Raw genomic sequence first — 27,718 nt, forward strand, 5'->3', positions numbered from 1 at the left:
TGTTTTATGTCGAGGCACACAGCTGCTCCTCTTCTAGCCGATTAAGTCAAAATCTGCTGATAAAACAAATATATATAATAAAAAGCAATGTTAAGCAAAAATGATATAGTGCGATACCATACGTTTTATGTTTATATTAACCAACTCACATTAGTAAAACAAAACATTTTAAAAAGTGCATAACAATTAATTACTACTCTTATTTACTATCTATCTACTAACTAATATTAAATACCGAACTAAGAGGAACTCCTACAATTGTTACAATCATAAAAGTACGCAAAACAAATTGCCGTATTTTCAGTTGAAATACCAAATTGACGGTCATAAACCCAGATAATGCCTTGGAACACTACCAGTTGTCGCTAAGTTTAGATAAAATAACCAAAGCTAGTACGAACCCAGTAAGCGTAATCAAAAGAAATATATTTGGCCGTTACCGGTCAATTACTAGTTACCTTAAATTTACATCCCTGAGCAGATCTTAATATCATTCAGAGAAACAACTTTTCAAAATCTCACACAACGATATTAAAGGTAAATCGTGAAAATTGGTCATAAAAAATTCTACTGTTAGAATATATTAGAGAGATACTGCGTCCAGTATAAAATCGCAGTAGCTTCAAGATTAAGGAATTCAATTTGCCTTTCGTTTACTCACACCAGAACAACAAATTGGCAACCGTCTTATTTACTAGAACATTCTCTAGCTTTTTGCTCTTCTCGGCCTTCCTGAGGGGAGCAATCTCAATGTTTCCTGGCCGAAAAAGCTTCCTAGCCGTGTTCTACACTTGACAATCACCAAATGAAAAAATAAAAACGGAAAGAAAGAATAAATAAAGACGAACGTTCCCCATGCAGCAAATCGTATATACATTTCCTCAAAGACTAAAATTCGCCACTTATAGACAAGCAAAAGGCCATCACTGGCATAAAAGAGAAAGTAATTTCCATGAAGTATATCAAACCTCACGACTCACACTTTATGTATATATTAATTAATGACTTAAAACAAAACCTCTAATCTAGAAACTCCCAGGTCCTTTTCAAGATTCATAATAATAATTCAAGATTCATAGATAATACGGAACCCAAAATAATTAATAACATGTCACGTAAATAAGCTTTTTTTATCACATCCTTCTATATCACATAGGAAAAATTTATATCAAACAAGAAGTGCCTGTTTGCATACAAGTAAGGCCACGTGAAAATACAACAATATGTATATATATATATATATATATATATATATATATATATATATATATATATATACATATACATATATATATGTATGTTCTCAGGTGTCCATTATTTAAATAAAAGCAGCGGCAAATGCGCGGCTGGCTACAGCAACTATTGTGAAACCCACAGGTATTTATCGCAGCCTATGTAACAGCTCAGAGCTTTTCTGTCTGTATATAGACCAATGTTCTACATTATAAATTTAATTTACGATATGGATGCCAGTCTAAGAGCGTTTCATAAAAGTGGCGCACGAAAGGAAAAAGGTACGATCATATAGCGATAATACATCCATTTAATACCTAATGCTCAGAGATAATCTGGAACAAATAAATCAAGCAGTTGTCAACAATAGCTCTACAAAGAAGCGAAAAAGTTGCAACGTTACCTGACTATCGGCAGGAAATGAACATTAGTCACCGTTTACTGATCGTGCGACTTACAGCCACCGGAAAAGCTTTTCGTGCGGACTGTAAATTGATTTCGAAGTAACGCGTTCTAAACAGTTCGGTATGTGTGCAAAACAGAGATACAGAGAGTCTCGTTTAGCCACTTTTAGCGGAACCAGCATCCGTGGAAAGGGTAAATAGATCGGTTCGGTACGCTTGCTGCTAACCTCTAATAATGTCGTCTTATGTTGAAAGATGATATCCGGCTGTTGGTGAGAGAGCACTAAGAGCCAGAAGGCTGTTAGAACTAGCTGTAGTCATTCTGAAAATACGAGTACGACGCGTAAACATTACTCCAATTCGATAAGAATAATATTCACCAGCGAATTCTTTTCGTTGGCTCCATCGTTTTCTATGACTCGTTTCACCAATTTCAACATGTCAACTAAAGTGTTGTTGTTGTTGTATCCACCACTGTTAGCAGGAAGAGAGTAACAAATCATTCCGATGACCAAAACAACACTTCCTCACGTGGTCAATTTAAAAGAATAACACTTAGTTTCATTTTTATAAAAGAGGAGTATTTGTTATTGGCCACATTTACCATCCAGTTAACTGGAATATACCTATTTAAAAGTACCACTGCGCCCTGAGAGTTCATTTTCATCTGCAACTGATTCTAGATGCTGGATTATAGAAGCGCAGATTTAGTATAATCGCCCGTCAGCATCATGTGGCGGAGGTTCATTACCACAAATGCATAGGTGCACGTATTAATTCACAGTACTCTGTTAAAGAACATACTTGTCACGCTTTGCATATACTGGTGAATTTATTAGTACAAACCAAGAGTGAAAAACTTATATATGTCTACATATTCTCTGCAATGCTGCAGTAAAGACGTCTATTAAGTAGAAAAACATGCACTAACACATTTGTTGCGTATTGCTGCTCGAAGTCAACCGGCTGATGCAATTTTAACTAACGCATGCGTAAAGTCCGACACACTGCTTCGTATCCTCGTATCACCGTCATTTGTTTACCATTGTAAGAGGTTGAACTTAAGATCTATTTACTTGCCCCGTGATACCGTAGAGGTGGAAAAACTCACGGACATCAAATGAAATGTTCGATTCCGCAAGTTGTTACTTTATTAACACCTGAATTGACTCCTTAAAGTACGATAGTCTCCCGAAAGCGCTCGGCCAACTAGTCGACTTTTGTACAACGAGAGTTATTTACCATTTTTTTTTTGTCAATAATACATAGTAACTACATAATATGCACAAAGGAAAGAGGTGAAAGTACGTTTACAAGTAAAGACAAATGTTGCAATAAAACAAAAAATTAATTTGCAACAAAAAAAGGCCTGCAGCTCGAGTTTCGTCTGTTTTTATTGCAGTTATACACACCTAAACTAGATAACAATTCTTTGCTAACTGTGGAAGTACGTTGATGTAAGCTTACTGTAGGATAAAATAGTATTTAAGATAGCTTTACTGTGCATGTACGGTGGTGTAGATATATTACGAGCTTACAGCTGGAAAAGACGCAGGCTTAGAATGAGACAAAATAAGTTTTTAACTAAAATTTTTTGTTAGGAAACCTTTTTTTTACATTTAAGCATGTTTTCCAATTTTGGAAGTCTAATTTTGTGCTATCAGATTCATCGATTTTTGGGTCTTGTTTTGTTAGCTCGTTCTGTGGAATGCCTCACAACGTTCGCCTTTGAAGTTTATGAGACAGGAGCTGTGAGGTTCTGCGGTATTCATTGCCTTAGACCAAGAAATATTAGAAACAAAGAAACGACGCGTTGACTTGCGTGCACTTACGAAGTACGCAGTTTTATTTAGAAACCCAATATTTCCATATTATCGGAATTATCCACGAGGCTTTCTGCTGGAGATAGTCGCACTTGTGAAATCGCTCGTTACTCGTACTGTAGAAATACACAAAAGTAGTTGTTTACCAGATGGATGTATGCTGTTTTTCATATTATATATACGCTACCTTTTTTCCGTCCTAGTTCATACCTTCTTCCTCAATACTATCCGTCTCTTGTGTTTAGTTTTATTACCTTTCGTATTGAATTCTCAAACGTATGCGATAATTTTTTTGTTTTAATCATTTAAGTTGATCCTTAGCTACATCTAATAGGGGTTCGGAAATCACCTGCATTTTTAAAGTATGTGAGGTTATGTAACAATAACAACCTCTCGAATATGATCGTGAGATGGGGTTTTGTTTTTTTTAAATTACTTGCGTGATTAACGCCCAACCTATCACGCAATTACGTATATGCAGAGCGAATTCCTGATTCCCGTGGTAGCGTAGCGGAATGATCTTTGTCTGAAAAAACAATACTTAACGGCAGTACCGAACGTAAAACTCAGAATCTAACATTTATTCCTATAGCGCTTGGTTGAATACAGCACCATTTCCTATAGGCCTATGACTTACCCGAAAGCCACTGCCAAAGTGCTATAAGAAGTAACACTCCTAATATATATTTGAAATCAGACTACAGACATTAGATCTATTGCGAGTGGGTGAAAATCCCATATTGTTTGTTGTAGAGGAAAAAATAGTTTTTGTTACCCAAGAACAGATTACCATTATTAATCTTCTTTTCGTACCGAAATGGCGTGTTACTCGTGTAATCCTTGCTACAAGATACCTTATCATGTAAGTATTACAAAAAAAATGATCTCAGTGTTTAAGGTGAAGTTAAATAACAGATAATTAAATAATTTGGCAAACCTAGATGATACAACAGGGCAATATATACATCGCTCGTCCGGCTGTACTTTCAGCTTTGGCAGGCTTGTCTACACCTATAAGATTGAAAACACAAAACTTGGATTTGTCATACTCCCAAGATTTGTTGCTCTTTTTATTTATTAATGGCAGAAGCATATCCTTGTCTCCTTTGTTGTTGCGTCATTTCAGCCCCATTCTCCACTTTCTTTCGTACAATCTATACATTCTTTTTACATTTTTATGTATATTTTTTACATTTCATATATTAGATTTTTATGGCAGTTTTTCCTTCTATTTTTTATACATTTTTATTAACATTTTCTGCTTTGTGCAATGTTTCTTTTCGTTTTTCTGTCTTCCTTCCGCTCAATGTTTGCTCAATGTCTTTCGCGTCTAGATGCCAGTGTCCAGGTAAAACCGATTCGTACCATGAGAAAAAAGAATCACAAATTTGTAGATGCACATGCATTGGATTTCAAGTGGATGGAAGATGCAAGCTTAACCAAGTAACTGAGTTCAACCCGCTAAACAATGTATGCCGCCTAAGAAACGTCGTGTTTATGAATAACTCAACACCAATTCTGCTCAAGATATTTCACTATTACATTTCTCTTGGTTGAAGATCAATCCTTCCTCCAAAGGTACTCAGGCGTTCGGGAAACGAAAACAAAGCTAAAACGACAGCGGCGACGTTTGATACTCCCACTCTTTTTTTTGTTGAAGATTCTAACCCAAGTATAGATATAGCGATTCAAAGACAGAAAGCGACAGAAGTCTTTCTTTTTCTATACAAAACGAACAAAAGCAAACGGAACAAGCGCGTGCAACTCTTCTTTTAATAGTGTACTGTGAGTACATGGCGGTAGTACATAGTACTACAGAGGAAAATGTCATACTGTAAGAAAGCTCAACGCAACGCGCACAGGGGATTCTGGCCGCTTTTGGGTAGCCAGCTCTCCCAAGTATGTTACTTAGATCTCTGAAATCAGTACATTTGGATGGGAAAGGGTAACCGCCCGAGTGTTTTTAGCGCTAATACGCCTAAAGAAATCCATACCAAACATCGTTCCGGAATAACAAAAGAAATGTGAGGCCTACATCGGGGCATTGCAACGGTCGTTGATCAATCAAAATATGATATATACTATACTTTATGTCTGTTTCATAGTAGTAACAGCAGTCACTGCATGATTATTACGGTAAAAAATAAATTACAGGTGAAGGATGATGATGCTTTACAACTTGTTTTCGTCATACTTTGCTGCTGTTGGGGTTGTTTTATTCAGAGACAAAACAGTTCCTTTCATAAAATACCATCGTAAGGAGACTTACTAAGGCATCAGTTGTCTCGCTGACTTTTCTCGTCAAGGTGAATCGATATTCATAAAATACAATAATTACGAGGATAATGCTTAAGATTAGTAGCACTAAAAAATATCTGTAATGACTCTATATCTTACCATTAAATATCGTTAAATAGCACGACCTTTCTGACTACAGATGCGGCAACGTATAGCATTGAAATACGGTTATTTTATATGCTTATTACATACCGTACTAGATGCAACTTTAAGTGTTTGTTGAGATTCATTAACTTGCTTAACGTGTATGGATCCTATGTACTTGAAAGGAACAATCTTGGCGACAACGAAAATGGCTTCGAAGTGAAGACTAATCTGCTAGCTAGAAAGTGGCTTTAACGCCTGATTCCATTTGCTGTGTCTAGCATTTGTAGAAAGAGGCCAATGATCCCATGACAAAACTCAGTTATTCTTTCTCAAATATCATATAGCAGATTTTCAATGTTTTAACGTATTTTTCAATAGTCAAATAAATAATAAAGAAAAATCATTGAAGTAATATACAGTTGTCACACATTGAAAGATTGAAAAACAACCGCACTGTTTACTTTGGTGTTCATTAATAAGCTTTGCAGTAATAATAGAGACAATAAAAACACGCGATTATACTCACATAGGCGTAACTCAAAAACTTGTCAACTTCGTCATGTCTATTCGAGTCATATGGTACGTTTGTTCGGAGATATTATGCACGGAACATGCAAAAAAACGGTATTTTAACACTTCTGGTGTTTCGATTAAGGAGAGTTAAGAGGCTAATTTTTCAAGCTGCGAGACGTTGCTCTGTACATCCGAAGTATATGATGTCGAGCACAAAGTAATAACAAGAGTACGTCTGTATTCACAGTAGAAGTCGTTTTCGCATCGTCATGCAGTAGTTGCGCACCTAAACGAAACGTCTGTCGCATAACGACTGGATTTATCTATGCCATGTTACGCGTTTCGAATCTTTCTAATTAAACGTTTACGTGTTCTCCAATCACACACTTTCTCCGAATCCCAAGATCGGGAATAACGCTTGTCGTTGTTGTTACGCGTAAAACGCTGCCGTTGATATTTATGTACGCGAAGTTGATACACTTTCGGCTCATACGACAGGAATAGCAGGTTTGTTTGCTGCCGCTTGTTGTGCCACAGTCATTCCACTGGGATGACCGGAATGATTACTATTGCTAGCGGCACTATTTTCGTAACTGTCATTGGCATAGAGCTTTTTGATGGAATCGTAGATGCAGTCTTGCTCTTCGTCATCCACCGGTTGCATCTTCCTCTTGCTTGCCTGCCTTCGCTGCGCCAAGAGCTGCGACTGAGACAGCTGCAGATGGCGGGACACCTGCTCGCGACAGCGGATTACATTTTCCGGGGAGCCGACGTCAGCTAGAGCTTGCAGTGCCACCGTGATAAGTAGCCAATGCGTGGACAGCGCTTCCATCTCAAGAGATACAAGGGCAAGAGCCACGATCGATGGCCTTTCACTAGCTAGCACCGTGTTGTTTGCTAGCAACAGCTGAAGCTTAGTCTCCCAGAGAACCTTGAGAGACGCCACCCGTCGAGGACCCTCGGGGCCTAGCACGGATTCGCAGTTATTTTCCAGCAAGGCATGGTACTGAAATATAGGAGGATGTATTAATGTAAATATAACACCGCTGTTCTGCAAATTGTAACATTGGATAAGCCGTGGTGCTTGAAAAACTAGTATTAGGAGCTAAATATTAAGTTGGTAGTTAAATAACAGCTAGGTTAATATTTTAAGGACATAAAGCGTAAAGTATCTCAAGGTTAGCTTGAATTATATAAATGGTCTTTTGTTGCATATTTATATGTCAGGCACATTCAGTAGTCGATCTGCGATTATAGAATACTTACAGCATGGAGGAAGTCGAGGGTGGTAGCACGATTGAGATCCCAATGAAGTCTGTCAAGAATGACCTTCTCCATTCGACGAACCTCCGAGACGCTGCATTCACAGCCTCCACTACGGATCAAATCCGCCAATGTAGGAACCGCCTAAAAATGATGAAAATAAACTGTATCGTAATGCTCTATATTTTTCAAGATACTTCATTTAGTGAAATTTGTCTTCATTTTGAGGTAATGAGTTCCGATGATGACACAGTATAGTGACAGTGCTCAATCAATTAGACTCAAATAGTTTTGCTTTTTATAGAGTGATTAGCAAAATGTTTTCCCAAAATGAACGTCGTCGAAATAAATCTACACAGCGAAGAGCTGTTCACCTTTCCTTGCATACAATCGCCAACGCTATTAGAAAGCTGAAGAAAACCACCCTTGTCGTTGCAAAACATCGGTATCGTAACAGAAAAAGGTGCCCTACAAAGTGGAACGACTGCGTGATTATTTGCGTAGTCCAAAAATTAAAGTTCATCTCGTATAATGTTCTCCAGAAGAAATTAAAATACCGTAAAATTCACTGGGTCGTAAATCACTCTTCATCGTTGACACAAAGACGCTGAGTTCAAAGGCAGCATACTGGCCTACCACCCGTGATAGGCAGGTATCTGCTTATTAATTTTAAGGACACGTGGTGGTTTAGGTTCGAATCCAGGCATAGGCATTTCGTTGCTACCCATCTAATGGAATGTCCACCGGCGATATGAGACATAAAACTCGAAACAGACCTGTCATCCACAGTTGAGTACTAGAATGAAACCAACAGGTTTCATCGAGCAAATCCAGTCAAAAATTGGACTGTTAGAAACCGGAAAAAAATATTGTTTCTTAGATAAATCACACTTTTAGATTCTCCGAAAAGATGACGCTCATAAAATGCCTTCGAACATGTTTCTTTTAAAATTCTTCTTTCAAAACGGCGTGGTGTCAAAAAACATTCAATGAGCTTCAGCAAGATCATGCATTTCACATAGATAATACTAATGCTGCAGTGCTTAGGTGAAATGCCTCAGGGATAGGAATAGTTTCCTGACAAGGACTACATCTTCATTCACAATGGGGCGTTTTACCACACACCCCTAGGCTACTTGTTGCCAACGATCTACAAGTGCTGCCATAATTCGGCAGACCGTAATACCATAGAGAGCATTTGGAAGTTGTAAAACCATGGGTTCGGTGAGGTTAGGAAATAATAAATATTTCAGATCTCCATGAATAAATCACATGTTTGGCAACGGGACCCACTGATAGTTAAAGGCAACTAATATTAAAAGCATGTCCCAAAAAGCGGCAGCAATTACCGCTGCAAAAAACGTTGCTTCAATATACTGATTTTCACAACTAGACCACATCGTTTATCTGCACTTTAAAGACAAGTAAAGCGCCAGTATAAGGTAGAATAAGGTCGCTTTCATAAGCCAAAACTATTTGAAGATCTCTCTTTTGCATACTGCACATTTGGCCTTGAAAGCTAAAACTATTTGTTTGAGTTTCAGCCTATTTAATTGCGCACCGACTGTAATACACAGTTTTATTGCACCTACCCACATCCGAACAAATAAATAGATGGACAGCCAGGCGCTCTTTTTATAGAGTAGCGCCATCATGGTTAATATCATGAACGCCAGCGTCATCATAGTCGCTGGCGTGAGGTATTCGACTCCAGTGGACCATGAACCTGTTTACTCTGCTTCAGAGTTAAGCACCATAGATCCTTAGTATTACAGGGAATATAGCTTCAATAATCAAAGCTTCGTTGGCTGAAAATTACCTCGACGTGTACGCAAACAGCAAGGCTAGGATTCCTCGTTCAAATGAGCCATATTTGACTCCTGATAAAATAATGTGATATGTTATGATCGCGACTTGTCAGAATCGACTGCAAACAATGGCGACCGGAGCAAAATCTGAGACTTGAAAGTGCCATCATTGTGTATAATAACTGGAGGAAGCATTCAGGCTTATAGTCTTAGGGATGTTTGATATACTAATAACTAATCATTTTTACTGCCCGTTCAATAGCTGCCAGAAATAGTTTATCTTGCAAATTTTGACGTCTTGCATTATTGCTAAGCTAATTTTTTCCCACCAGCTAAGACGATTAAGCCTGAGACCAAAGCTAACGAAAATTGTATATAAATTTTATGCGAGGAATTATCGCTCAAGGATTGTGAGCTGTTTAATTTTAGCTGGTCTAAGTACACTGTTCAATGACAATTGTATTTATTCATCGAAAATCAACCATGTTATGCTATTTTTAACGACAGGAATATTAATGACAGCGCTATATTAACAGTGCTATCTACGCATCGTAAAATATGACGAATTGCATCACCAGACGCTTACATCATCATCGAGGGTGACTTTAGCGGCCAGGAAGAAACACGAACAGGCAATCACTTGAAGAAATCGCGGCTTCGCGCGAACTACCTGCAGGAACTCGTCGAGCAGCGCTGTCGCGAGGAATAGCACTTCGCGAGGTAGACCAAAGCCTGTCGAGACGGTTGAAAACCAACGGACCGTATAATCTCGCTGTACTCCACTAATCTCTTCCGATGTCGATGATGATGTCTGAAGTTTGTTGGAGCACAAGGAGTGATAAAGCAAAATTTAATAACATTTCAGCACCGCTTACGCGTGAAATGATTGCTGCACTTTTTTTTTCTCTTTTATCGAAGGTGGGTATTACAAATGCTTGAAACCGTATTATACTATTATATATATATTATTGAGTTATGCAGACCGTCTCGTATTTATATTAAATAGATAGGTCATTTACTTACGTGAGCGGCAAACTTTCTAACCCGCCAAGTCTTTTGTTCGCGGGCAATATGACGCCGAAGTAATGCAGCTACTCGGTCTATGTTCCAGTGGCGCCGCAGTTGAACTTCAAATGCAGCTGCCAACTTCGGGTCTATTTGCAGCTGTGATTGCGCACGAGGCTGCATTATCGTGATAAATATTATATAAATAATGTTATGGAAGAGATCTGCAAGTCAAAGCAAGTCGATTTTATCATTAGTATGTAGAGCCACTAAGACAGATAATTAAAATTGTACAAATGTGCAACTTAAGTGCAAACCAAGTACCCTGGAGCTAACACGATCAGCAATGTACTGAACAGGGTAAGTTACAATTACACGAAACAAGGCACTACTCGCTCAACACTTCAGGACTTAAGAGCAGTATCCGGTCACTTTTTGTTACAAAACAAGAAATTCAGCTTATACAGTTATTGCGTTAGCCTAAGACGCCAAATATTACGTATACATTATTGCTCATATACTAAAAATTGTTCGAGTTAATAGAATCATCTGCTTGCAATGCAGTCCAGCTTAACGGTAAGTGACGTCTTACGTTCAAGCCTACTGATCAGTTTACAGCCTAAGAAATTCTACTTCCTAGCTAGGTCGGCAGAGATCTCGGATATTCAAATTAGAAGGCAAAGAAAGCCATCGGGTTGACGATTGGAAGGTCACCAACAGTAGCCACTAGAGGGAGCGAGTGTGGTCCTCTCAGCTTTGGCACTTGATCAGCTGATGGCAGTGGCTTGCCCATAGGCTTGCCAGGGGGCGCTAGCATGCTCAGTCGCCCTGGCCTGCCCTAATAAAGGTTACGTATGTCATTTTTTGCATAATGTTTTTTTCTAGCAATTTCCATCGAGTTCCGGAAATTTCAGTTCAGCGAGCTCCGTTTTGCCCATGATTCTAGTGAACAACTTAGGATACATTTCCGAAATATAGGCTGCTACACTTCTTTTCTGTTTCTCATACAGCAGTCAATAACGCAACCGACTTGCGTCAGAAGAAACCAACAATCGTTGGATCATTTGTAATTGCCTTGCGATTATTTTATACATTTGTATTTATATCGCTACACTAGCTTAGAGTAATGGTAAATAAAACAGCAGACTGAGTATATATTATGTAGTTGTATTCATATATTTACGAGCATATCCCAAACAAGCGTTAGCCAACGAAGACACAAACCGCCTAACGCCAGTTCTGCAACAGCCCAAAAGGGAACAAGCAACAAGCGACATGGGTCAAAGACTTCCTAATGAAAACTGCTGGTAGATGCTCCTTCACTCGGTGCCTCCGACTTTATTGTGAATGATTTGAGCTGTGTCGTTTGATGGCGTAGACTAGTTGCGGGTACAAGCAACAACCTGAATAGGCAATGATGGCTTCCTAGGTAAATGGCCGTTTTTACGTAGCCAACACAACAATTATACAGCATAAAAACGCGGGGAAAGAATAGAGCGTACTGTAGCACTCATTGACTATTTCGTCTCCTGAATGAAAGAATAGTGCTGCATAAGCGTTCCCTCAGCATGTTCCTCACCAACCACTACTCATAGCATTAACTCAACAAGTACTGCTGCTCCGCACATGGTCTTCAAATAGTCTTTTTCGAGGTACTTCATTGTTCGCTTCCTTTTGAGTCACCATACAATTATCATACAGGCCTTACGTAAAAAGTAAATTACCATGGCAAATTCAGTTTCTTTAGCGGGGCCGCAGCCATAACTCGGCTATCGATGATATTTACACGCACACAAGTGCACATATTCGTTTTATCGATAAATGTTATTCTCGATGTATAGTACCACACACCAAATCGAGCTAACCAAAGCTTAGTTCACTGTTACTCACCACTGCGTGAATATCAGAGGAGCGTAGCAAACTTCGATGAGATAATGAACTAGTTCCACTAGCAGTTAATGGGAACACAATACGGTACGATTTAGTAAAACATAGGGCAACAATTATGACAGTACTAATCAAAGTGTTGGGTTTAGACGTAATAGTGATGACGGTTGTTGGATGTGGTTTTAGGGTACCCTCAGGCGACTTCCACCTCTTCGTAGCGGAGAGGTTCGAAGCGTGAGAGCCCTATCCGAACGACTTACGGGAATCCTACAAGCTGCTTCTAGCGACTGCCTGTCTGCTCTATCGCCAGCCAGCAGCAGCAGCAGCGGCGGCGGCAGCAGCGGCGGCAGCGGCGGCGGCAGCAGCGGCGGCAGCGGCGGCGGCAGCAGCGGCGGCAGCAGCAGCACCAGCAGTCCCTACCCCCTCCCTTTCTATGGCTGCAGAGGTGCCCAGCAGCTGCGTGGGCTGCTGTGGTCTAATGCCACAGCAGCGATCATAGCGGCAGCAAGACGCTCTCTGCAGCTGCGGCAGACCTACACACAACCAAACAACAACAAGCACGCACAGCCAAATTTACCGCGTCAACTCTGTTCTTCCTTACGAAAGAGACGTGGCAGCGGGCCGCTGGCTTCTGTGCTAGCAACAACGCTGCAGATTTATTAGATGAAACTGTTTGCTCTATTAGATCTTCGTCTGTTGCTGGTGCATTGACGGTCAGCCAACTTCGATCCGCTCCCTCGCCATAAAAAGCAACGTACGCGCAGCTGTGGTCATCGTAGTACAATACATATGTATGATAAGGCCTACGCTGCTGCTAAACCGTTATGGCCATTGCTATGCTACAACAATGGCCGTAGCGGTAGCAGCTGCGGAAGCGGTGCGGAGCTTATGCTAGGCTGATCACAGCGCCATCAACGGGGGATACCGAAGACAAAGGCTACCGAAGCCCGACAGCGACAGACAGATCAAGTCAAAAAAACAGAAATCAGTTGGAGAGATCCGGGCGAATGGAGAGGTCAAAAACGGGAGAAATCAGGATCAAGAGCGGATGCTCGCTTAATTACCACAACTTTCTGGAAGTTTCCGGAAGATATTGAGCGACAATAATAATGATTTAATTGGACGAAAGTGATACTGCTAGTTAACCATTGGTACTCTGGTAGCAATAAATATAAGCTATTTATAGCAGAATTGCGCGTGGGTGTTATTAGTGACAGCAAATGTTAGTAAAGTATATGCACGTGCTTTCGTCGTAAATTTCTATTTTTCAACTTAAACGGCAGTTGCGGACGATGAGAGGATCATCGTTGACGGAGACGCTATGGCGATGTCGCTATGAACGAAAAGCCGTCAGCTAGCAGTAACTGCGGAAATGTGCAACAAAGATAACCATCAAACTGCACTTCGCCCTATGCTACTTCACCGAGAAGGCAGTGGAAGTAAACGAATGATATTGTCGGTTCACGACATACGTCCGTCATTTATTTACATAATCCTAAAAACCTTGAATAAAGATATATACATTAATTAGATCGCTCATGTCGCTTTCGATTGTTGGAGACAATATGCGCAGATAGTGCCTAATGGTCAACATTTTCAGAAATACAAGCTGTAACATCACCTTAGTCGCACTTATGTCTCGCCAAAAAAGATATCTCTTGCGTACTCGTAACGTAATACGTGTATGAGGACCAGAGAGCCTACAATTCGAGCTTCACCTAACCAGTACTATGCGCAGCTCTTGTGATAAACTCATTCGCATATATGGGGCAAGATAAAAATGAAAGCTGCCCCTTTATTATCCTACGCCACTGAACAGGTTTTTCCGGTGTGCATCTATTCTCCTGCCCCACATTAATCGATTAAAATACGATGTTACATATTGAACAACAATAATAATATGAAAATAAACAATTCCTATTTATTCTTATAATTAATATTATTAAATAAATATGTTCTTGTTGTTGTTGTTGGCTTGAATGTTCGACGTGATTACCATAAGCGTTTTCTGTTCGTAAACAGATATTATACAATACCTCTATTCTTGACTCTCATAGAACAAGCACAATGTTCAAAAAAAAAAATTAAGAACCACTACTTCATTGTTCATCTTATGTAATACGGCAGAATTTCGTTAGTCGTGGTTGTGTACAAAAATGGGTTTTTAGATTGTCAAGGAAAGGACGAGATGGGCCGAAATCTCTCCCAGGCAATCTGCTAGGGACCTTCAAGAGATGCCCGTAACTACGATCTCGAACTCTAGCGATAATAATCATTGAGCAATTTCGTCAACCTGAGCAATCTGGCGACCTTCGCTTAGCGAAAGAAATCTGCGTTTGTCCTTCATTGTCTGACCTCCCCTCGACCCAGGACGGAAATCGCCTTTAATTGATTCATATCTATTACAGTGATGGTTCACGCCAAGCGGCCAGTCGAATCTCATTAGCGACAGCATTGTACAGCCAATGAATGTATCTTAAGCGTAACTACCTTAAACATACTTAAATGCTCATATAACCTCTCTAAAACGTGTTCGTTAATGACTTTAGGAATTATCATAACATTTTTCAAGAATTAATTTTGACTTATATCATTCAATTAGTACACTGCTAATCTGAATTTCGTTCGACTTTAAACTACTACAATAACGTCATATATATAAGGCAAGGGTTGGGTTCTACAATCATTTTTCATTCCAGTTAGAGCCTAAATAATAAACCAGGGACTAAAAGGTTATTTTTGGCCCCTTCTATACACCTGTTAGATACCCAAACGCAAGTTTTTGTTTAGAAAGCAAATAACCTTGAGGGCATGCCATCAGAAATAGCGATAGTGATTTATCCTTGATTGTGGGCCGTGCAACAACAACAGTGACACCTCAATAAGCAACCTGAACTGAACTGAGCTGTACTAACGTTTGTGATGTTTTATTTTCACTACTTACCAACCCACTGGTAGTTAATCCGAAGTGAGAGTAACTGTTACCGTTCTGTTTTTATCAATGTCAGCAGTCAATATTGGCATATTCAAGCAGATAACTGGGTCACCTGCTACGAAAACCGACTAAACATCAACGTAGACGACACCGGCAACGACAACGGACAGGCAGCGGTGAACAACGAAGAGAGAAATTGATCCTCTAGTTTGTGTATAACATGTCAAATTTCGGCTGTCGTAACGGCAACAATGCTCATGGTCCCCACTTGTGGTCCAGGACAGCTGGCTACGCTAAAAAAAAAATCGCTATAGATGATGTCAGCAAAATAAACTGGCTGTCAATGACAGGAGTCTGGTAGGTCGCCATACAACTGACAACCTAAACCTGATGTAATTGTCAAGGAGCGATGACCATGCATCATCGCCTTCTATGGATTCGATGAGAAGAGAAGCGCCTTTGTAAATGACCTTTACATATGGAAAGCCCAAGATTCAAGTGGCTCTACTTCTCTAGCAATGCGACTAGGTCAAGGGGGCTTTAAAGACAATCACTCCAAGCGCTGATTTCTTTACTATTAACAGAATTAATCTAACGGTAGTTGGTTGATTAGCTTAGCTTTTATATATATATATATATATATATATATATATATATATATTGAACCTTTTACTTTCTCTCTTCCAGATAATTTAGAACTGTTAAAAGGCCTAGGAAATTTAAAATTGTCGAAAGTGGGTTCTACATCTGAATAAGTATAGTCAGATAGAAGTGCTTTCAATGTACGCTAGATAACTTTTATCTATTAGGATAGTTTCGTTCTCTTCGTTCCTCTTCATTCTTTCAGCAGATTAGAAGTCCTTACACTGTCTTTACTAGAAATCATACGATGGAACAACAGTAGTTTGTTATTTACAATTAATTGCCGTATAAGCTATCAGAGCTCTACATTGGCTACATATTCATTGAACAAGTGAATTTACTTACTGGCGTAGTAGGATCTAGCTAGAAGAAAATAACCGAGTTTCGTGGAATATAGCTAACCGCAGATGATTATACGGACCGACGGACGGACTGACGGCTGGCCTCATTTGTAATAATACGGCAGATCTACTAGTGTAAATAATTTTTGTTTTTCTAATCATCAAATCCATTTCCAAATTCCATGCGTCAAACGTGCAATACACACCCACAATCCCCTTAGAGTAACAAAAACAAGCGCAGCCTGTAGGAAACCTAATACCTAAGTTAACAGAGTTGAGTCTATTACAAATGTTAAAGCAAAGGGCAGAAACGTACTATGGTAAAACAGAAACCATGGTACCAGTTATCGAAGAGCACAAATAGCAAGCAATAGTTGCCAGCGCAATATGGCGTAAACTTACTCAAATTTCAAGTAAAATCTATAATTTGAAGAACCGAGTACAGAGTATAGTGTAAGTGAAATCAGCGTGAAGTTGTTCCGTATACACGGTAATATGAAACTCGATTTTGAGGCAGGGATAAAGGCAACGACACAGGGAACATATAGCAATGCGTAATAATAGAGGCTTTTACTCTTTTTTTTTTGTCGTTAGCTATTGTATACGTTAATGTGTTGTTTTCACATCGGTACATTGAAGTGCGCCAATCAAAATAACAGGAACATTCAGCAGTATTCGCCACAAATGAAAACTAATCGTCATAAGCATGATACCTACAATTTGTCCGCATTTGCGTATGCATCTTTTGCCGCGTTATATTGTAAACAACTTCAATGGCAGCTTGAATATAGTCTATGAATTAGAAACGTTACGGCGCCATACCCTGCCGAAGTACTCTAGACTAGCCATACACAGACAACAATAGTGGAAAAACAAAAAGTTCACTTGAGCAGTTCACATCGCAAGCGAATTTGTGCTTTAACTGATTGGCTTCTTCAAGCGGGACAGGAATCGATAAGAGCAGTAGCAACAGCGCTGGTAGCGAGCTGCGCTCTTTCTGTATTCCTTCGTCAGAAGCTCAATAAGCGATCAAATAGTGTTACTGCGCAGTAGCATTCGATAGTCACTAATGACATAGATGGCGATACCCAGCGTCGTCTGCTAGCGTCGGCCCTCAATCGCAACGATCACTTCGGCAGAACCTCCTTTGCGATTTGTTGGAGTGTTGTTCTATGGCTTCTGTGGCGCGCTGTTCGCCGTTGCGCATCTGGGTCAGTTTCAGCGACGCTAGAGGCATCAATTGAAAGAGCTAGATTTATTTAGAGACGACATACTAAATAAAGGCTTCCTTTTTGTATCCTACAGCTAAGCAACAGCGTGAGTACCGTTGCTGCTGCTGCTGCTATTACCTCGAGTAATGATAGCACCGTTACTAGTATTTTAGCGGTAGGAAAAGTGGTGCTCTTCTTTGGCAAATAGTACCATATCAGCCCAGCTCGTCCGTGCTTGATGGGATGAGTGAGAATGTAACATTAGAGCTGTCTGTGTCGGTTCATGGCAGCAGCTAGCCGATCGACTAGTCACTGGACCAGACTGGGACAATCGCTGCAAAAGAGATGCGAATGGAAAAAAAAGTAACAATAACGACAATGTCCACTGGTAATTGTAGCGGCGTTTTTTCTAAATGTCTCGGGTTTTTTTTTTTATATCCCATACTTGAACCGTTCGACAATCTGCCTCCAGCACCAAGCAAAACCCATCCAAACCCGCTCTCGAACCTAGACCATCTTGTGTGTTTTCTAAGTTTAATAGGCAAATATGTGACTATTGCATTGTCACGGGTACCTGCGGTAGTGTTCAACTGCGCAAAGTCTAAGTAAACCGGCCCAAATATGTCATCAGTGTATCCTCAAAGATCAACGCGTGCCACGGACCAGAAACAACGACAGTCAATAGCGTTCGGCTGACTCGCGTATGAGGTCATCAAGGATGGTGGCGTCCGTTACGATGTCCCGCTGTGATCATCGACATTTGTCCGTCGTCATCGATCCGGGTATTAGTGGACGATGTTGCTGTTGTCATTCCAATGACCTCACCATACAGATCATTGTACCTTCAACGCTCCCTTGGCTCGATTTCGCATGGCATTTTTTGGCGATAGTAAAACAAACGCTTGCGAAGATACGATGCGCTAAGACAAAGATGTCCACATGTGAGTATACTGAAAAGATTACGCGCATGAGCTCACGCTAGTAAAAATATATATGTATATATACATACATATATACGAATAAATCGTGAGGATGTGATCGTGAACATGATAGAATCTTCTGCCCGATCCAGTATTAGCCAGTAGTTGTCGCCTATACGTATATACATCGCATGTCCTAGAGCTATTTAACTCGTATAGCTAGGCAAGAAAAGCTGCACGTTATAGTGTAAACAATTTACTTAGGCAGATGAAAACGACTATGCTGCCTAGAAATTGATAGTATCAATTATTTAGAATCATCACCCTATTTCATACTCTTTTTATTGATTTTTCTGTATCATTGGAGCGCTGAAAAAAGTTTATATGAAGCTGACCCGCGTCCCTTAAAGTAAAGTGATCCTCCCTTCAGGAAACTTAATAGCCTAACGAACCATTTTTGCCCACTGCTATAGACTTTCACAGTAGAGGATTGCTATTAAGATTGTGATTTTCGGCTTTGGACGACACGAGAATATTAGTATCTTTGCGAATGCGCTTTGCGCGCAAGACAGTTCAAGAACACCAAAAAGATATGACCTTTACGTGTCCGTTTATACGATATATATTAACAACATATTATAATAACACACATATTCGACAAGTTGCGACAAGCAAGTCCAAACAAAATGCTCGAACGCATCAGGATGTTGCACATATTACAGTATTATAATTACCGCTTTCCTCTTTGTTTTGTTTATCAAGTGTACCGATTGTTTATATACATGTCTATCCATATGGACACCGTCAATTTGGAGATTGATGTAAATTTTAACGGTATTAAGCCGTAAAAAAACAGCTCCAAATATAAGTGTATTTTATTATTATTATTATATTATTTATTAATATTATTATTATATTTAGTACTTTTTGAATCAAACACCATTTGGTATCTTCACTTCACGCTTTTTCACAAAGTCGCTAGTTATATATATATATATATATATATATATATAGTATTCATAGAGATAGTTCGCGTCCAAAACATCAACACAAGCGTATGGATTGTACATCCAATGTACAGTCGTTATTTTAGAATACTGACCCGACCCGACCAGCCGATTTCGTTGAAGCGGCGCGCGAATCTAAGATGCTGTTGTCATTATGAGAACGCAACTCGCTCCACCCTATACAGCTACAGGCAGCATAAGGGCTCTTACAATCTTGGGAAAGCGTTTACACAGGCAGGCCTTTATGTACGGACAACTTCCAGTGGTTCGCTAGTAGTCCGCCGATCTTTCGCGCACTCACACACAGGCGCATAGTCAGGACCAAGGAATGCATAAATAAGAATGTTCTACCCGGAAGAGGAGTCAGTTAGTTAATCGGCAATAGGTCACTTTGCCCCCTTCGCCAGTCTGCCTTGACTTAGTCGTACCTTGTAAATGCGTGCCAGAGGCTTTTGCTAATCTATAATATTACAGTTGTCGTTCCTGTTGCGCATCCCTTTCGTGGTCGTTCCCAGCAAGCTAAATTGAAATTGTAATAACAAACAAGAGAAACCAGCGGATAATACATAAAGCGGCTTTATGCATAATAACCATAGTCTGGTCTAGTAATATAGTGCTCACCAACGCACATAGATTTATCGTAATAGCTAGATTGTTGGTGTAGCGCATCAGGCCGTTGTAATGACACTTGACCGAGAGCCAGGCCGAAGGGCGGTCTGAAGATGTACCTTTGGCAGCCGTGACGAAGAATTGCAAGCGGCAAGTGACAACTGTGAGAAAAGCCCTTCAGTTTGTTAACTGGGCTGAACGACTAAGTTAATTACATTTCAATTCCGGTGGCAGACTGATAGCAACTTCCTGGCCGGTACCAAACGGACTGGCGTCGTCGAGGTTTAACGCGTTACCCTAGCGTTCGCTTTTGGATGGGTCAATTTGGAGGCCGTCATTTTATGTATTAGGTTAATAATGCCGTTTTCAATGTACTGCTTTCATTTTTTAATGTTTTCTCTGCTGATTGTGGAACGTTATATGCCTTTGTAATGTTTTCTCATTATTTTTTCTACCTAACAAAGCATGTTATCATGGAAATAGAGTTTTAGAGTAGATATATTTATTTTTCAAATAAGACGATGTCGGCATTTCTTTAATAAAGAAATAAGCTATATTTAAAGTGAAAAGGCAACAATATAGTATGAAAAATCAAAACCAGCTTAAATCAAACCTCGAATCCATCTAAACAGTTACCCAGCCATCCATGTGGAAAGTCATGTTATTGTCCTGTGTGTTCGTCGTCACCTGCATCGATGATGCTAGATTTGACTAAATCGACTAAAACGGATTTCAAATCGACTTTAAAAATATGGTGAAATTTACTGGGAATGAGAAAATAAAAGATGTCTAAAAAATATTTAACGTGAAGCGAATTGAAATCAACAATTCATAACTAAACAATTATGAGTCATTAGAAATACACACCGTAGCTCCTATTTTAAAGTCCTTTTTCGTTTTGTTTCAAGCCACGCTGGCCTTTGTAAACTTATTTTTGTCAGGTTTTTTTTTAATGTCACTTTTTAACTTTTAAGTCAGTGTCGCTTTTACTTATATTCAAACAGTTGTTCTACATTCTTTTTTTTTTGTTTTGAAGTCCTGACCACATCTTCTTATGTAAAGAAACCGATGAGCACAGATATGGGGCAAAAGGGCTTTTCGTGGTTATCAGCGAACGTAATCCAATAAACGTGAATAACAAAAACTCGTTATTAACTATGCACTAGCAAAATAGTAACTCCTGTGATTCCTTACAACAGTACTGACGGAATCGTTTTTGTATCGGAAAAAATATGCCTGATTCTGTCATGCCACGTCATTAACGGATGTATGTAAATGGAATAATTAGACCTGATCATTTTAAAGGTCAGTCCTCGATTTAAGCTGTAAAAATGTAGATTATTTAAGGAATAATTGTTTTATTTTTATGTTACATGGACATTTTTGCCCTTCAAATACTGTTGGCCGATTCCTTAGGCGTCACCTTAGCGTTAGGCGTTAGCGTACACCGTAATCGACTATACAGCCCAAATGTCAGTAGACAGATAGGTGATCAGTGTGAGTCTTTCCGTCCGTGTTCATTAGCTCATGGTATTCACCTATTTGTCCAAACGATCACCCAGCTATACATGTGGAAAGTCATGTTGTTATTATGTGTATCGATGATACTAGATTTAAATGATCCGATACCGTTTGCTGGACGTTTGCGGCTCGGTGGCATACTTTAGCTGTTAGCTACTTGTGGCGTGATCAGTACAATCGTCATCAAGTGATTTTCGATTGAATATCACAAATATACGCCCACGTAAACACTCACCATATTCTTGCTCATGCTATGCATATGTGAGTGTGGACTAGGCTTCCGACCCTTCGGCCACTTCCTTCTTATCATTTTCGTCTGCATGCAAAATGAGGTGTTTTTATTTGCTTTGATTGCCCAATACAGTACAATTTCCATGGTCAAGTGGCAACAGGTAGGACGAGTTATTCTGTCTGCTCGATGTTGGTACTAAGGGCCTCGGAAGGTCTGAAGTGTTGGCTTATGTCATAACATCGGACCGAACGTGAACGGGATCGATGCCATCAGCGTCGCGAAATAGTACCGACAGCAACAGTATTTAATAGTTGAAATGACCGTAGCACTCCTGCCAACCTCCTAATTCTGATTACCACAGCCGCTCTTTCCTTACTTCATCGGCTGACACCAAAACGACTCATAAGAACAAAGCAACTGTATTTTAGATGTAACTGCTGATGCTGTCGTGACTAGCAATTATCTAATATAAGTCTGATAAAGCTTCTCCAAGAGAATACATATAATGGTAAGCGGAAGCAAAATGGCAGGCAAGATAGACGTCACTATCAATTTTACATTACTTCATTTGGTCAACAGGGCTAAAAAACGTCTTCTACACAAGGGAATATGAAACAATAACCTAATAGTAAAATAGTTTCAAACTGAAGCTGGATAATAGTTGTCAGGAGTACCGATTACTACTTTTGACGTACATTCAACAATTGGTTACATAAAAAAACTTGTTTCACCTAATCTTGTCTGCAAAATGTTAGAATTTTTTTATTTCAATGATACAAAACCCTTATTTTTTTCTGTGAATGAGTACGTAGATTTGAATTTAAGTGTACATACGGCGCACAATTTCCTCGGTTTTGCGTCTGCTTTTATAGGCAAAAATAAAAAATATTTATATTTAAAAGAAATTCCACCATTTCGGGCTTCCAATAAATTGTATCTATACTTGCTAACTGTTTACTATCAGCAAGTGAGCTTCACTCAAGGCACACAACGAAGTAGTACGGCAGATGGTGCATAATCAATGCAAGGCCGTGAAGTCCGCCTAACGGTCCTGGTTTTCTGGAACGCTACTTTAGCCGGCCGTAGTGACTTCGATAGATTCGCTGTGCACGTGACCAAGCTGTGATGTGTCGAGTTCTTCCGGTAGATGTATGCCTCTCTATCAGGTCATAATCCGTCCGCGTTGTCAAAAAAATGTAGTTCACTCTATATAAACCTATCGACGGGAATGGCTTAGATCTTGCGGATGTGTCGAGTAGTAAAATTAACACAATTTTGGTAGAAACTCGTTTTTCATGTTCCACCTGTGATTTATTGTATCCCTGACTCCATCCTACTGCAGACTTAAAAGATACTTGCACATTTATGCAATCTTTATTTAATATTATAGAATATATAGTACGATGTCATATTATTCTCCTCTATCATAGCGTGTCATAGTGCACGTCCATCAATCCTGGTTTAACAGTGGGCAGCAGGAGGCTTTAAGCAGGAGACGCTACTGCACAGAAGGGAGCATTCAAACGACAACCCGAACGACTTCTGTTGGTCACTCCAAAGCGCTCTACGAGCGTGAATTACCGGCTATCGGGTCGATTGGGGGCATCCCTTACTGAGCGAAAACGCGCCCCCTATCTTAACAATAAGAGGAACAACACCAAGAAGAAAATGAAAATCGCTGGTTCTTTAACATTTCAACTCATTTACAACGAAGCGTCCACTGTCGTGCCCCTTTTTAATTTGTGCAACTATATCTATCAATGTTGTGCAAATCCTCACTGATTTCGCACCCGATTGTTAACTTGCTCAGTGGTAGCGACCAATTTTTTCTGTAGTGCGACTATATAACTCTTATCTGTTCATATGAAACACTAAGCAAAGATCGATTATATTTTGAAATCGATTTGGCAGCATTGGTGCTCTTATGTTCCGATACTGTGATCAAGGCTTTTAGCTGACACCAAATGCTTCTGTTAATCTGCAAAGTCTCCTGGGGGAAACAATCTTTGTTGTAACTGAGTAGGGCAACTGAAGTTTTTGTTTTCAATGCAGGCAGGCATGTTTATGAATACTATGTAATGTATGGAATATTGAGGGCACCAGAAACGCTACAAATGTAGGAGGAAGTCAGCGAACATGATTGAAGAGCGGAAAGGAAACGTCAATCACTTGTTTACGGCCTTACGCTGGAGATCGCGATGTGATTAAAGGATTTGATCTAAAGGCAAACGTAGATCTCAGTGAAGTCATAGTCAGTTCCATCTGCATTGGCGGCGGGCCAATCATTGCTGCAGTCGCATTGCACTGTTAGCATCACGATTTCGAAGGAAAAGTAAGTGCTCGATTTTGCACATAAGCACATATAATTCATTTCTAAAGACAGTTACTACAATAAAGAAGCAGCTGCATGTGTTTCTAATGTTCTCATGTGATCATCGAATAAGGCAGTGATCTTTTATCTGTTTTTTGTGTTACAAACAAGTGGCTGCAAGGCTAGTTCGAAAGGAAGCACTGGATTACCGAAGCGCTTGCGTCAGATATCAGGCACAATCGAATTTGTTTTGCTGACCCGTAGTTTAAGGATACTGCCGTAAGCTATCGATTTATTAAGCATACAATTCTCCGCAAAAATTCCTAAAAAGTCTCAGATTCAGTGAGTGATCATTAAAACCGTGCGGAATGGAGTCCCGTTCGTGTGTAGTCAGTCGAAAGTAACTTTTCTGACGGTGGCTCACCCTAAACTTAAGCTCTGAATAAGTCCCGGACGATGAATGTCAGGTAGTTGCATGGCTCTGACTTGCGTGAAGGAACTGCCGCAATTATGGTTTCCAACCAGCCATTATGGCGTTGTTGCTTTTGATATTGTTACCGTTGCTGCTGATAGTTGGCATGTGGTCCGTCTCAAGCAGAAATGTGGCGTTAGGCCACGAGTTTTGTACAAGTGTTAGTACTACTAATACTACAATTGGACCTTTTTCTATTGATAGGCAAAAACTTGACCTTAGCTTTTACAACACGTCATGGCAGCTGTTGCATCGCTCAAGCTCTCGGTGACTCAGTGACCCTTATGAGGTAACCAAGATAAAGTGCCTACCGTTCGTCGTAAGCAATTGTCTCTGGCTCCATTTAGGTCGCATTGCATTTCATCAAGCCTTTGGAGGCAATACAAAAGTATAATTGACCCTCAGACCGGGCCCCTCAGTAACTCAACTAAAAGTAGATAATAAAGAGTCTATCACATTCTGTCAAATCCATAGTACATGGCATGTTTATGGCAAAATGTCACGTTGACAATCACAAAAAAAAACAGTAAAAAGTTTTTCTGAGAATATCTACACAGGCGTTTAGTTGACAGATTTCCTGCTAGATAATGGAAACGCAGGGAGCACTGCTTCTTGATACGTACCTAGTTATGGCCATATAGAGTCTAACTCCCACACGTTATTTTGTACTCAAATGTACCTGCTTAATGAGGGGTAATCTTCATCAAGAAACACGTGACTTCAATATCAACTCTTGAATGCTCACGAAAAATCAAGAAACAAAGCACGATACCGCCATATTCTCTGCTAAAGATTGTTGCTATTTCCTCGTTGTTAGATTAGGCTCATTGTTTGTAAAAACTTCTAAGATGGACGCTGCGACGGCAGCAGCGTCGGTAGCGGCTCTCGTGCCGTCGTTCCACTGTTGAGATGTTGCGAGAAAAATGAAGAAAACATGTTTTTCTTCGTGTATTTGCCCCGCCCATGGGTTGGTCGCTCGGGCGGACGGGCAGTTTCAAGCATTCTATGAGAAAGCGCCTCTGCCGTCATGGGGTTCGTCTAACGAAAAGTTAGCGTCGATTTCAGCAATAGCAAAAAGTAGACTTAGTGCAGGTACAAAAGGGATGACAGACGCGCGGTATAGCCGGTCAGTTAACCCACTACAAGAGCCCAAGTGAGGCACTTTATAGCAGCACCGGGAGGAGTCCCTTCTTGCCGCATCATGAAAGACTGCGGTGAGTCGTGTCATCGTCGGCCAGCGACAATCGTTGTGTGTCTTTTCAAAAAATCTTTCTGAGGAATAAATTATAACATTCATCACTATCTGTGCGAAGCAATACTTTCATGTCTTTTCATTCGTAATTCAATATAGGCTGCTGTCATGATCGCAAAATAGTTATGCAACGATGAGCCTTCAAAACAAGTGAATCTATTTTACTAGAGAAATTAAACGTTTGTTACATGCATTGTAGCTAGGCAACAATCTGGAAGACGACCTTTTACTTGTGACACACATAGCTGACGCGAAAACCACTTTGCACCGACCTGTGTCCCTAGATAGTAGACACAACTTTTAGAATATAGGCGATATATTTTGCCTGTGTATTATCTGCACACTTTTTCACAGCAGCGATTGTATATAACAGCAGAAAACAATTCCTCAGGAGTTGTACTTGTCCTATTCAATACTTTTATCGCTGTCAGAATGCCGGCTTCATACTCTCAAGTATCGTACGGCGCCGCGGCTGTATCATTGCATGCTTGCAACAAAAAAAATCCATCGGCCATTGTATCTCTATTCCGCAGGCAGAAACAACGATATAACGCGTCTTCTCGCTGAGTACTGTCTATCATGGATAGACAGAACGAAAACAGATAAGGAGGTCTGCTTTTGTGTTTGGGCTTGATAGCCTTTTCTGAGTTGGTTGCAATATACGCCTCGGCTATGGCATCATCATCAGTTGGTTCGTCGAATAAAAGCCGATCATAATCAAGCCGACGATAATCATTTTTGGAGAAATTTCCTTCGGTGTCGACGGACGCTATCGCAACGTGCGGTTAGTACCGATCTGATTTCTCTGCTGAGATTGCAGCTGGAATTTTAATGTAGCTCTATTAGTAAGGTCAAAATTGAAAAATAGTTTCAGCTACGCAAGAAACGTGAAGTAGGAACGCACGTGACTTCCCGTGATGACTGTCAATGTCCATAAAAAAAGACACTAATGAACCGAAGATGAGCGCAATCTTTTTTTTTTAAGCAGATTTTAAAACATATCGCTATTTAAGATTTTGTCGATAAATGTAGTAGTTTGTTTGCAGTTTAAGGGTCTCATCTATGGATTCATACAATTTAATCCGTAGAGACCACTTCCTTCGTTCGATTTTGTCGTATGCCGTCGACCTTCGAAAGAGCTTCAGGCCATCAATGAAGGAGGATTGCCTCATCCAGCTTGCAGGGACGGCAACGTTCCAACCACGATAGATTTTTGTGCTGTGATATGTCAGATAGCAAATAGAAGTCCCTTGTGTACCCTTATAAATTACCTGCGGCACATATGTGAAGTAAAATGTTTACTTCAATACACACAGATATCAGCTGGGCCGATATAAGAGCAGATATTTGCCAAATATCTTTGTTTATCTATGCCAAGAAAGAGCTTGCCACGAGCAACCAAACGTCACTCAACCGTATGCCGGGTCCTGGGCGGTTTCACCCAGACACAGATTAAAAAGAGCTAAAGCCAATTCGTTGACAAGGCTATTAAGGCAAAATCACTAATCGGCCAGAGGAGCAGAAAGCGTCATGCTTAAATGAAACAATACATTCTTACCTTACAAACAAGACATCTTATTTGTACCTTATTTAAAAAAAAATATATAGTAGCTGTACACGGTCAGCCGTTAGTTAAAAGGCCCATAAATAAGGTACAGTCGAGATTAAAGTTCATTTAAATTCAGTTCAAATAAACTTTATTAACTATATATATTATTAATTATACAGCTTTACAAGCATTCGAACTGCAAGGCCGCATCAGCTTGAAAGATAGCCTTGTGCAACATAACTATCGTATAGGATCAACAAAGTCAGCGTTGTTGTCAGTAGAATGACGCTGGATGATACGATGTATAAGAAAAGATATTTAACCTCGAACGACAATCTCGCGTACGTAATCATTGGGTCAAGCAGAGATTCATCAAAGCACGCAGGTATGCGTCG

At 40.0% G+C, this 27,718-nt stretch overlaps 1 protein-coding gene and 1 long non-coding RNA gene across 7 annotated transcripts; one reads left to right on the forward strand and one right to left on the reverse strand.

Annotated features, from left to right (window-relative positions):
- Positions 1-4,494: 4,494 nt before the first annotated feature.
- On the reverse strand, positions 4,495-17,240 carry LOC111245159 (cyclin-I-like). Of its 4 annotated transcripts, none has more exons than XM_022793120.2 (5): positions 16,957-17,240; positions 10,453-10,658; positions 10,016-10,240; positions 7,625-7,765; positions 4,495-7,364 (listed from the first exon to the last, which is right to left on the reverse strand). In XM_022793120.2, exons 1-5 carry the CDS (start codon positions 16,979-16,981, stop codon positions 6,846-6,848), a joined length of 1,116 nt encoding a protein of 371 aa, XP_022648855.1. In that variant the 5' UTR covers positions 16,982-17,240; the 3' UTR covers positions 4,495-6,845. The 4 variants fall into 4 exon arrangements, with proteins under 4 accessions (XP_022648855.1, XP_022648856.1, XP_022648854.1 ...); XM_022793121.2 differs by lacking the exon at positions 16,957-17,240 and adding an exon at positions 12,325-12,575; XM_022793119.2 differs by lacking the exon at positions 16,957-17,240 and adding an exon at positions 11,618-11,883.
- A 216-nt stretch (positions 17,241-17,456) lies between these two features.
- Positions 17,457-27,459, forward strand: LOC147757315 (uncharacterized). 3 transcript variants are annotated; one of them, XR_015322503.1, is made up of 3 exons: positions 17,457-24,071; positions 26,308-26,558; positions 26,821-27,459. It is a non-coding gene; the product is annotated as an uncharacterized LOC147757315 (long non-coding RNA). The 3 variants fall into 3 exon arrangements; XR_015322501.1 differs by having other exon boundaries at positions 24,222-26,558; positions 26,821-27,457; XR_015322502.1 differs by having other exon boundaries at positions 17,457-17,838; positions 17,984-26,558; positions 26,821-27,456.
- Positions 27,460-27,718: the final 259 nt, after the last annotated feature.

Source organism: Varroa destructor, unplaced genomic scaffold (assembly GCF_002443255.2).
Source record: "Varroa destructor unplaced genomic scaffold, Vdes_3.0 BEIS01000002.1, whole genome shotgun sequence".
NCBI lineage: Eukaryota > Metazoa > Arthropoda > Arachnida > Mesostigmata > Varroidae > Varroa > Varroa destructor.

Coding starts and splice junctions, on each gene's coding strand:
- LOC111245159 (XM_022793119.2), bottom strand. CDS start 11,711: ATGTCGCTTGTTGCTTGTTCCCTTTTGGGCTGTTGCAGAACTGGCGTT. Junction 10,659..11,617: donor CGCTTGTTTGGGATATGCTC/GTAAATATATGA, acceptor TTTGACTTGCAG/ATCTCTTCCATAACATTATT. Junction 7,766..10,015: donor AAGTCACCCTCGATGATGAT/GTAAGCGTCTGG, acceptor CATCATTTTTAG/GCGGTTCCTACATTGGCGGA.